Below are 12,356 nucleotides of genomic sequence, written 5' to 3' on the forward strand. Positions count from 1 at the left end.
AATATAAATCATTCATATTAGTTTAACTCACTCTACAAATTTATGACCTTTTACAAAAAACTGTAAAACCTTTTCATATCAACACTTTGTGGTCTTCTTTGCACAGCACGACTATTTCATGTGTGCCCAAGCAAACCTATTGCACATTATCTTGTGAGATTAGGCTACTAAGACAGTTATGGCAGTCCCTGAATGTGTGTAAAAGGCTGATAAGAGCAGTGTTTGGATCAAACAGGGGTAGGTGGGAGAATATGCCAAGGTAATGAAAGGGCAATGCTGGTTCATCCGCTTTGTATATATGGTTTTAAATGAGATTCACTGCACACATGCAAATGAGAAGCATGAGTACAAAAGGCAGAAGAAAGAGGAAATGTGAAATTCAGTCTGTTCGTAAATTAATGGCCTTTTTTGGACTTGCATAAATGATCAAAATACTCATTTTTGTATTATTGAAGCTCTGATAATAGCTATAAATAGATGTGAAATAGAAAAATGGCAGCACACAAGTCATTTAGATGATTCACTGCATTGCTCTCCTGTCCAAAAGCATCCTGTAACTTGTTGATCTTGAACTTGCAAATTTGTTAGATTAAACTTGAATTTTAAATATTTTAAAGAGGCTATATCGTGCCATTCTTAAGCCTTTCAGAGTAAACTATTTCCATATATATGATGTTACCTTTTGCACCTTAAAGAGCTGGTTTCTATTAAAAAAAATGTTCGCAGCTCATTTTCCTACCCAGAAGGAAGACACCTCGATATCTGAGGCCCCGCCTTTCGCTCCTTGTGGGTGCCGCCCATTTCATGACGTCACCCTAGAGCCGGCCTCGGCAGCGTGTCTGCATTTTACCCACAAAACAAATAATATCCAAATTTTTGCAAAGATGGATGTACATATTGTGCATATAAAAATGATAGCGTATTAGCCAATCACTGCTAGCTCTGCAGAGAAAGTGTGTGTGTGTGTTTGTTAGCCTGGGGGCGGGGCTTTCACGTTCAAACGTATGAATGTGAGGGCCCAGTCGTTTATTTGGATTGGGAAGAGCTGGTCTTCAGAGAGCAGGGTTTTAGAGGACTACTCAGAGATGCGTCGTAAGGAATTAACATTATAATAGACTTAAAAGCTCAAAAATGTTGATTTTACATGATATAGGTCCTTTAAGAACAAATTGAAGAGTGGAACCTGACATAAATGAAGCTCATTAATAGTTTGATGACAAACTAGATTAAGGTTTTGTTTTAGGAGCTTGTGAGCTGTGAACACAAACAATACCCATCTGATCCCCATAGCGGGTTGTTTTCCTATCTAACTGTCAAGAAATCTGATGCAACCTTTTGAAATGTTGCTGAAGGGAAAATGTGGCCCAAAAATGATGACAGTATCTGAGAATTGTATTTGGAGGAAAGCATCGGTCAGGAAAGAGAGTGAGCCTCGGTGCAGAGTCCTTACTTCCTCTCTGGGTGAGTACTTGTGACTTGAATTTGGTTCTGACAGCTCTAAGTAACCGGGGGGGGGCAATGAGTAATTGAGTTACATGTGTCATGCTTGGTTGAAGAATCACCACAGGTGCTGCTGACTCCTGGTGGCAGTTGAATGAATAAGACAGATTAAAGCATTTAGAAGCAACAGAAAAGCATCACTACAAATGACTGTGAGATATTTAAGAATTACAGTGTCCATAATAAAAAACATAATTAGGCTTAATGAAAATAACATTTATCATCCATACCAGAAAAATGTCAAACTTTGCAAAACACATTTTTGACTCTTGCGATGTGCATCAGCTCCTAAAAAATATTGTTTCTGCAACAAAATCTGTATTTTGAGGAAAAACCTTCTTGAGATACACATCTTCAAAAGATCAAGATAAAGAGAAAAAGCACATTTATCAATTACAGGGAAATTTGACCATCAAATAAACCATCACTTGTTCACGATGTAATTAAATTGAGCAGTCAGTTCTTTAAAACTTTATTTAAAGCATTTTCTCGTTTTGTAACAGGGACAACCAGAGTAAGAGAAAAAAGGAGCAGGAAAAAAAAGAACTACCTTAGATGTGATTTAGGTGACATTATGTGACACTGTGCAACAATAACTTATACTAAAAGGTCAAGTTGGAGATGGCAGAATGTTAATGCTCTCCATTTACTTTCTTGCAGCTATATTCGGAAGCTTAATTACCTATCAGAGGGGGGGGAAATGTCTGTAACAGGACTGTGAAAACCTTCGACCTTCATAGCCCATCTGAGAAAAATGCCTACTTACACTTAACACCGACCTGCTACGTTTGCCTTTTGCACGGTCACTCCTTTTAGTGGAAACAGTTTGTACATTGGGGTAACTTTCATTTTCCTCTTTAATAAATGTTATTCATCAAATGTCTCAGAAAGACAGAAAACAGAGACTTCAATTGCAGGTATGCAGGAGCTGCAGAAGGACAGAAGTTGACATCATTGCTTTTTGAAACTGTTGGAAAACTCAGAACATCTAACCACGTAACAGATCAATCTGCTGCATGTATATCTGTTCTATAGTTCCAAAAGTTTTGGCTGGTGAAAATCATGGTGGCACGTCCAGACCCAGTGGCCCAGCGCTCCTTCATACCTTCAATATTAAAATTAATGAAATTTTGTTGAAAGGTTCTTAGGTATGGACTTGAATTCCTTTCAAAAGTATTTTGCAGTTTTATATGATCTTTCTGTGTACGATTAAATTTTGCATCTGCACTCAAAATGCGTTCATCAAAAAAAATATTGCAAATGCAACTCTTTTGGGGGGTTTGGACATTTTCCCTTTGTCTGACAAAGTTTTGTGGCTTTAAAAAATTGTTTGAACAGTGCAACAGCTGTAAACAAAAATTGTTTGCAAGCTTGAAGAATTTATTTTTGTCTTCTGAAATCTTTTTTGGGTCTAAAAAAAACAAAGACAAACACAAAAGTGTTTTTTTTCTGATACTGTTCATTGGGGTCTACAGATTCAAAATTAAATTACAACTTTTAATTTTTCAGCTCAAAAATTCCCGATGTGATTCACCTCACTATCCAAACCCATTGCAAGATACCCCAAAGAAATAAATGTTACACTGATTTTTTTTCAAGTGAATCATTCCTTGTTTTTCTGGGTCAATTAATCTAAAATAAAATTTGGGAATAATTTGGACTGTTGGTCTGTCGTAACACCATCCATTGCATGCATAATGGTCTACATTATGTCAGTTTTTAGTTATTTTCTCACATCAGTTATATATTCCAAAGGATCAAATGTCTTAACTTGATTATAAATTAAAACATCCTGTAACATTAAACATTATTGCTTATTCATCTTTCATTTCATTCATCTTCTTCCGTTTGTTCAATTCAATTCAATTCAATTTTATTTGTATAGCCCAAAATCACAACAACAGTCGTTTCGATGGGCTAAAACATGAAATCAAAAGGATCATGAATACAAAGAGTTCAATAGAAAAATACTAAAATGAACTAACAAACTGACTAAGCTATACTGGCATCCCTGCCCTTAGACCCCCCTTCGCGGTAAGGAAAAACTCCCAAAAAAACCGGATTCCGGAAAAAACGAAGAAACCTCAGGGGTGCCCACATGAAGGAGGATCCTCCCCCAGGACGGACAGGCGATTTACCAGAAATCTTAGAGAAGAATTAACTTATCTAAATCTACAACTACATATATAAAAGTCCAGCAGACGAGCTTCATCCAGCCGTGGTTGTGGGGACAGTCAAAGGCGCGAGTCGAGCCGGAGACAGGAACCACAGCCAGGTGTAGGAGCAGGAGCAGAGACGAGGTACTCGGTCAGGTACAGAGCAGAGACGAGCCAGAGATGAGCCAGAGGCAGGATCCACAGCCAGGTGTAGGAGCGGGAGCAAAGGCGAGGTAAACGGTCAGGAACTGGAGCACGGATGAGCCAACTGGAGTCTGGAAGCACTCCCACTCCCCAGGAGGGGAGAGGAAAAGAGGGACAATACATGAATCGCACTGCACCAAACAGAGGCATGGAGAACTAAATGATGAATAATGATCAAGAATGGAGAAGAGAGGAAGGGTATAAGTAGATGAGAAAAGAGGACAGAACCCCAGAGCACCATAGTTACCCCAGCTTCAACTTCTAGCAGCCTTTTAAATGAAATAGTTATTATTAAGTTTAATTTAAACAAATTAACATTAAGTTAAATAATCTCTGAATACTAACTAGTCTGACAATAAGCCTGTCCAAAGAGGAATGTTTTCAGTCTAACTTTGAATGTAGAAACTGAATCGGCCTCTCTTACATGAGCTGGGAGTTTATTCCATAAGACAGGGGCTTGGTGACTAAACGCTCTACCTCCAACCGTACTTTTACTAATTCTAGGAACCACAAGCAGTCCTGCATTTTGCGAGCGAAGTGTTCTCATTGGATGGTAAGGGACTATGAGGTCCTTAATATAGGACGGGGCCATTCCATGTAAGGCCTTATAGGTTAACAGGAGGATCTTGAACTTGATTCTGGAATCAACTGGGAGCCAATGGAGCGAAACTAACACAGGAGTGATGTGATCTCTTCTGCTAGTTCCAGCTAACAATCTAGCTGCTGCGTTCTGAACAAGCTGGAGACTTCTTAAGGAACTCTTAGGACACGCTGCTAACAAGGAGTTACAGTAATCCAGCCTCGACGTAACAAATGCATGGATGAGTTTTTACAAAAAATTACATTGCTATTTAGCTAGCATCTGCTTTACCCCATTAAACAGGTTTCCTTTTGAATGACTGCTACGTGCAGAGCTTTTTCTAGATCCTTGTTTTTTTTTTTCACGGTTGTGTATCATGTGCAAGTTTTCCTTGATGAAACTGAAGACAACTGGTGGAGGCCTAACAATCAGATGAGTCAAACCTCACAGCCCATCAACCAAATCCTTAAAGTTTCTGGAAAACGGCTGGAAATGTTCTTACCTGCACTGCACTCAAAATGATTTACACAAACGTTACCAAAATGCAGCAATAAAAATATTTCTGACATAATTTCTGGATTCTAGTTTGATTGTACCATTATGCGGATATTATTTCCCAATTCACTGCAGAGACAGTGTTTCCACAGTTCAGCCCTGCTGCGTGCAGATTATTTCATCTTCAAACTGACCTCATGCCAGAACCACACCTTTGAAAGCTGTGCTGATTAGTGACTGATTCCTGTCTGCTCAGCTGCCAGATCTCCTCTTTTACTTTTGGCTGCTATTTCTAAGAGCTTGATGTTCGAAGTCATGCCAGTGTCCTCAAAGCGCCTTTTTCTCAGCAGCAAAACATAGTTTGGGTAAAAAAAATGTAGCTTCCAAACACGTTTAACATTATGTATAACTACTGAAGAGAAAAAATCTAACCAGTAGCCCTTCTAGTATTTTTTGACATTTTTACTAAATATTATTATTATTATTGTAAAAATCTACTAGTCAATGAGTCTTTTAATTGTCTCCAGCTGTATAAATAACTTCATTTGTAAATATGTGTGTGTGTGTGTGTGTGTGTGTGTGTGTGTGTGTATATATATATATATATATATGTTGGCAGGGTCAAAACAGCTGAGCAGACCCACCAAGGCTGGAAACTGAACAGTACTGGAAAAGTATATGGGAGAAAGAGACAGCACATAACAGCAATGCCCAGTGGCTGGTTTCTCTTAGAAAAGAACATAGCAACCTCCCTGAACAGAATCCAGTAACCATCACTGTGGTAGACAACCAAGAAAGAGTCTCAGGTATGAAGAACTGGACAACACCGGACCTGACATGATACATCCCTACTGGCTAAAGAAACTCATCGCACTCCTTGAGCACCTGGCAGCACAAATGAACCAGCCGCTAAGAGATGGGACTCGCACCGCATGGCTAACAGAAGGGCAAACAATCCTGATCCAGAAGGATCCCTCAAAGGGCGCAGTCCCATCCAACTACCGCCCAATAAGCTGTCTCTCCACAACATGGAAGCTCATGTCAGGCATCATTGCAACCAAGATAAATAGGCACATGGATCAATTCATGAGTAACACACAGAAGGGCATTGGTAGAGACTCCAGAGGAGCCAAACACCAACTCCTGGTTGACAGAAAAGTCGCTGGAAACTGCAGGTCACGACACACCAACCTGTGCACAGTCTGGATTGATTACAAGAAAGCCTATGACTCAATGCCACACACATGGATCACTGAATGCTTGGAGCTGTACAACATCAACAGGACTCTAAGAGCCATCTTGGGAAACTTGATGAAGCTGTGGAAAACCGCCCTTGAAGCCAATGGGTACCCACTTGCACAAGTGTCCATCAAATGTGGGATATACCAAGGTGATGCTCTGTTCTGCATAGGTCTGAACCCCCCCAGCCAAATAATCAACAAGACTGACTATGGATACCGACTCAAAAATGGGGCCAACATCAGTCACCTCCTCTACAACGTGACATTCATTCCCTGATCCACACCACTAGGATCTACAGTACTGACATTGGAATGTCATTCGTGCTTGAGAAATATAGTCAGATGGTGACGAGGAGAGGAAAGGTAGCCCATACAGCAGGGGTCTCACTCCCAGAAGGAACAATAGCAAACATTGAGGAGAGTTACAAGTACCTTGAAATTCCACAGGCAAATGGCAACTTGAAACAGGCAACAAGGAAAACTGAAACAGCTAAATACCTCCAACGAGTAAAGCAAGTCCTGAGAAGCTAGCTCAATGGCAAGAACAAGACCCGGGCAATAAACAGCTACCCACTGCCAGTTATCAGATACCCTGCAGGAATAATAAGATGGCCAAAGGAAGAGATACAGACCATTGACGTTGAGACACAAAAGTTCCTCACTATACATGGAGGGTTCCATCCCAAATCCAGCACCCTGAGACTGTATGCTAGCCGCAAGGAAGGAGGCCGAGGACTAGTGAGCGTAGAAGCCACTATCCAGGATGAAACCTCCAAGATCCATGAATACATCAAGCTCAAGGTCCCAACTGACAGTGTGCTCAGTAAATGTCTCAGGCAATGGAGAGCAGAGGATGCAGTGCTGGAGGACAGATCCTCATGGGAGGACAAACCCCTGTGATCTGAGAAGCAAAAACATTTGTGCTCTCAATTACGAGTTGGCATCAAGCTCCAGTCACAGTCATATATCTGTCAGGATTAAATGCCCTAAGAAAACACTGTCTCGGTTTCAGTTGTCACCTGAATGGTTAAATTATCAGACAGAATTATCTTGGCCCACTTTGTTGTTTTCATTTAATCATATTTTTTGTTTCAGTGTAGTTATGTTTCAGTAACAGAAATCCTCCTTAAAGCCTTGGGGGAAAAAAAAACTTGGTGAAGACAACATTATTCAAATCTGGAGAATGCGAATATGGTTCCCAATTTCTATACCGTTTTGTTTGGTGAAATGGTAGCTTGGAAACTCAGTTTGTGTGAAACCCAGATCAACTCTTCACAGTAAAGTTTCCTTACACTTCTCTGTAGCTCACCCCTGACCTCTAATTCTGTTATCAGTGCTGCTTCATGAGGAAGATAGACACCAGAATGAAAGAAAAGATTATTTGAACACTTACTGCTGACACTGGTATTAAAATTCAGAGCAAAATTGACCCTTTTTTTCAACATTTGTTATATTCTAGAATGATTGTGCACCTTTTCTCACATTTAACTGACTGTCTTTTTAATCGTGCCCAATGTTTTTAATGGAAATCAAAGCAGATCTGCTTGATTGAAATGCACACTGTGGGAAAGCAAAACGAAATAGGTACTGTAAAATATATTCAGGTGTTCCACATAATACCAAAAACAAAATCTGAAAAGAAACGGTTTTATTGAACTTTCACACACTAACCAGCTGAGCAACCAATTTCTGTTCCACTTTTGCATTTTAGGCTAAGTGCATTTGAGTGAATGTCATTACATTACACCAGTGATTAGATCTGACTCGCAGACAAACCGGTGTGTTGATCTGACAACATTTATTTTTTTCAAAGCCTGCATGGTTTCACACATGAGGGCTATTTTTAGTGCTGAGTGTCTCTAAATATTCTCCAAATGAATCCCAGGACATTTTTTTTTAATCAGGCTCCAACAGAAACCATAGACAACAATGCCAAATGTGTTCCTGTGATTTCCTTTACTGCATTAATCAGAGACATGAAGTAACTGGGCTGTTATAATCACAAACATCACTCTTGACGCTACTCTACCGTTCTAATTCAGTAAAACAGAAGACGGAAAAAACATTTTAGCTGCTATTTCACTAGAATTTCAGCTCAGTGACAGGACTTTTACATCCTTACTGAGCCATACTGTCTTCTTTATGAACAAGAGGTCTAGGGGTTTAATGTTTCCTGACCATCAACCTGATTTAAAAAGCTAGCAGTTGGGCTGCTAAAGCTGACAGAGACTGTTGTAAAAAGAGGACATAAAAGAAACAACATAGATTTAAATCTGTGACTAGAAGGAATCCAGTGTTTGTTATGTGAAACCATTTTCTTTGCAATATTGATGAACTGCAACAGAAAAAAGGGCGAGCTACTTATGGTGATCTACAGGTCCATTTATAGTTTTTTTCCCCGCACGAGTCATTAAATATCAGAGCACCAAAACAAATGAAACCTGTCATTATACTTTGTTTCATGAAAAATACTAAACCTAGTGCTTTAATCAGGTGTGTTGAAGCGAGGACAATAAACCCTGCAAGGAAGGTGAGCTGAGGATCAAGATCAGGAGACACTGCCCTAATCTCATATAACAGTTGCTGTCAGATGTAATTTTTCAGAATAAAAACCATGAGGCTGAAATACAAATTATGCATTCCTTTTTCTTTATTTATTTCTAGTGCAATTTCTTGTATATATTCCCTGTCTGTGGTATATTGAGAGCAAAACTGAAGCTAAACAATAAATCCATGCACTGAAAATGTTTTGGAAGTAATAGAAAAAAAGAAACATTTATCATTTCTAGATAGTCCACACCTTAAGTCTAAACTGGATTGGTCTTGTGTACTGATCAGCAGCTTTTTGAATTCTGGAGAACAATGGTGTTTAAAAAAAATCAGTCCCCTGTCTTATTTTTTTCTTTTCTTTTTTTTGTTGGAATGTGACAGTTTTTAACATATTTATATTTTCCATTTTGCATTTTAAATTCTTTTTATAGATAGATAGATAGATAGATAGATAGATAGATAGATAGATAGATAGATAGATAGATAGATAGATAGATAGATAGATAGATAGATAGATAGATAGATAGATAGATAGATAGATAGATAGATAGATAGATAGATAGATAGATAGATAGATAGATAGATAGAATTACTTTTGAGAAGTGTTTGTGTTTACCTCTTCTTTTTTTCTCAGTCAGTTAATTTTGTTCAATGTTTATGTTGACATTGTTCAGTGTCAATGTTTATGTTGAATGTTTTAAGTTGGTGTGTTTAACATAACCGAAATAAATGTCTCCAGAAAAAAAAAAAAAATTGAAGTGAAGTACAAAACACAACATCAAGAAATCAAATAGATCATCAGCAGCAACAACCAATGCTATCATTCCAAAATCATTCAACCACAGTAAGCAATAAACGTAGCAGAAACACCAAAATAGAGCTTGCAGATAAGAAAATAAAGTATGTTAAAATATATAAAAAGAGAGTACAAAAAATATTATAACAAAAATAATAATAATTATATTTACAGTACACAGTTTTCTTAGAAGAGGAAGGTTGAGCTGGTTCTTTTTATTTTATTTTATTTATTTATTTTCTTTTTTAGGTTGAGCTGGTTCTTTTTTTCTTTTTCTTTTTTTGTAGGTTGAGCTGGTTGGTTCCCTCCCTGCCTCTGAGCGTCTGTGTCGTCATCAGTCCACGCTGCTAACAGGAAGTGGAAAACAAACCAACTGCAGGTGTTGAAAACGAGGAAGTGAAAAGATAGAAAATATAGCTCTTTCCGCCGTCAACAAAGAAAAAACCCTGAAGACATTAGACTGTGTCTCCAGATTTTAAAAGCGACCACAAATGAGCTTAGGAAGCTAGCTTTCAAGCTAATTCTGCTAACAATAGTTAGCAAAGCCGCCTGAAAGTTGGAGCAGGAGGACAGGAATACTCTGACAAGTAAGTGAACACCTAAATGTTTGTTGGCTCTACAGTGAGGTAGAGGCAGGCTGTGGAACAAAAGCAGGTTTTCCTCTCAGTCTCAGTGTTGTTCGAGTCCGCCGTGGCTAAGCACCAAACAGCTGAAAGAAGAGGTGAGCTCAGGGGAGAAAGTGACAGGACAGGAGGGGATGAAATGAATCCAATGGAGTATGACATGTCCCTTTTCTGAAAGGTGAGAGGTAAAAGGTCAGAGTCAGTGAGGACAGGTAAGGAGGGCAGGCTCCTTCCTAGAAGAACACCTGAGTCCTGTGGCTCAGTCAGTGAGAAAATGAAAGCAAGACATTTTGCAGATGGGACCAGTGGATTTTCTTGTTTTTACACTTCCACAGTCCTGCAGCTCAGCTGGTGTGAGCATAACTGTTGTGGACTTTAGCTTCTTATGCCAAATTATTGCCAACTCTGCAAAATTCTTATCAAAGTTTAGGCTGTGAATCTTGTGCTTTCCCAACACTGACTGGAATTCAATGAAAATCCTGTTTTTTTTTTCTTTTTGTGTGTGTTTTGTTTAGTTTTTTATTTTCTTGTTGCATTTTTCTGATTATGAAGGACATGTATTAAGAACATTACGCTCAAATCCTGGTGATAAAGGAGCAGATTAAAAAAATAAAGTTTTAAAAGATTGTGATGTAAGCTACCTGCTCCAAGCTCTCAGCAACAGAGAGGGGAACGGGGGCGGGGTTACTCTGTCCCAAAGATTTCGCCCACAACTCAGAGGAGAATTACTAATGAAGTACTGGGTCTCTGCAGAAACTATGTCCTAGAAAATGACTTTATTTTTATGTAGACTAAAAACAACATCATCATAATTAACAGAGCATTGGAAACACTTTTTAATGACAGTAGTAGGTCTGCTGCCCTTCACTCTTGAGGAGTTTCTTAAGCTAGGCTCACACTGCCCTCAGCAACACGCATTCAAGTGGCCACTTCCAATGAAAGGTCTCTTAGGTATGCCAGTTTCTAAGATCATTTTTTGGGTTCAATGTCCAAAATGTGCAGCCATTGATCACGTGTTGCCAGTTAAACCAGGTCAAACTTTGACCAACCATTGACCTAGATCTTGTAATGATATTATGGATGGCTTCCCTTAATACACGGAAGAGCCAATCATTGGTCATGGTGGAAAAAAATAATGATCACAGTTTGTGCCCAGTCTAAAAGATATGACACCAAGTCTCTCATTTGTCAGAATAAAGCTGTAAAAGCCTGGAGCAAGATTTGCACTGCTTTGACATTTCACACCAAGCCTCTTCCAACTTTGGGTTGTGGACAAACGCTAGTAAACAATAGCAAAAGAAGAAGAAGCCCCTCCCTGACTCCCTGCTTGTCCAGTGTGGGCCTGAACAGGTGTCAAATGTCCGTTGTGTAGCTTTAAAGTTTTCCTTTTTTCAGCCGCTATGGACCACAAAGGGGAACTTCTGGAAGGAGCCATGGGGCCGAATCAGGAGGAGCTGCCACAGATGGACGGATCATGCGACGCATGTGAGCCCGATGAGGCCCAGCCAGCAACCCTTGTGTGCCACATCTGCAGCTTCGCCTTCTGCCCCGTCCACGCTGACGAGCATTGCAGCAGCACATGTCACACATTGGTGCCTTATGACTTCAAAGAGACACAGCCCAACGGTCCAGTTACAGAGAAAGACTCCACAGATAGGGGCAAAACTGAGGAGAAGGCCAGAGGAGGCGGTGCAAATCAGGGGGCTGCACTAGATAACGGGGGCGACGGCGGAGAGGCAGAAGCAGCACAAAGTCCGTCACACCAGCATGACGAGCCTGCTGAAGAGGCTGAGGGGGCCGGGGCAGGACCCGATGCTGAAAAGAAGGACAGGGACATTGTGACAGTTGAGAGGCTGCGCTGCAAGGAGCACGGCCAGGAAGGCTCGCTCTACTGTAAAGCCGACGAGAAGATCATCTGTGTGGTGTGTGCTGTGCAGGGGGAGCACAAGGGCCACGAGATCATCACCCTGCATGAAGCCTATGCATTGCAGAAGGTAAGTTACACTCCAAAGAGTTGTGAGTGAGTTATTGTTTACTCTGTCCTGCTTCACTAACCTCACAAAAAAATCCAGTAATGATCACTTAGGCGGCCTAACATTCAATTAATAAATTAATCTAATTATGCGCTCAGAAGGATGATCATTGAAAGTTGTGAAATGGAAATTGGTTTAGATTTTTCTTTATCGTCCATTTGGCTTTGTGCCGACTATG

General features: G+C 39.9%; 1 protein-coding gene across 2 annotated transcripts in view; it reads left to right on the plus strand.

Annotated features, from left to right (window-relative positions):
* The first annotated feature begins 9,831 nt into the window (after positions 1-9,831).
* trim44 (tripartite motif containing 44) overlaps positions 9,832-12,356 on the plus strand; it is a 43,403-nt gene continuing 40,878 nt past the window's right edge. For both annotated transcript variants that reach the window (XM_011476307.4, XM_078948908.1), the window contains exons 1-2: positions 9,832-10,109; positions 11,541-12,139. In XM_011476307.4, coding sequence (XP_011474609.1) covers positions 11,546-12,139 — 594 coding nt within the window. In that variant the 5' untranslated portion in view covers positions 9,832-10,109; positions 11,541-11,545. The remainder of the gene's footprint in view (positions 10,110-11,540; positions 12,140-12,356) is intronic.

The sequence above is a fragment of the Oryzias latipes genome, chromosome 6 (genome assembly GCF_053564925.1).
Source record: "Oryzias latipes strain Hd-rR chromosome 6, Olatipes_Hd-rR_3.1".
Lineage (NCBI taxonomy): Eukaryota > Metazoa > Chordata > Actinopteri > Beloniformes > Adrianichthyidae > Oryzias > Oryzias latipes.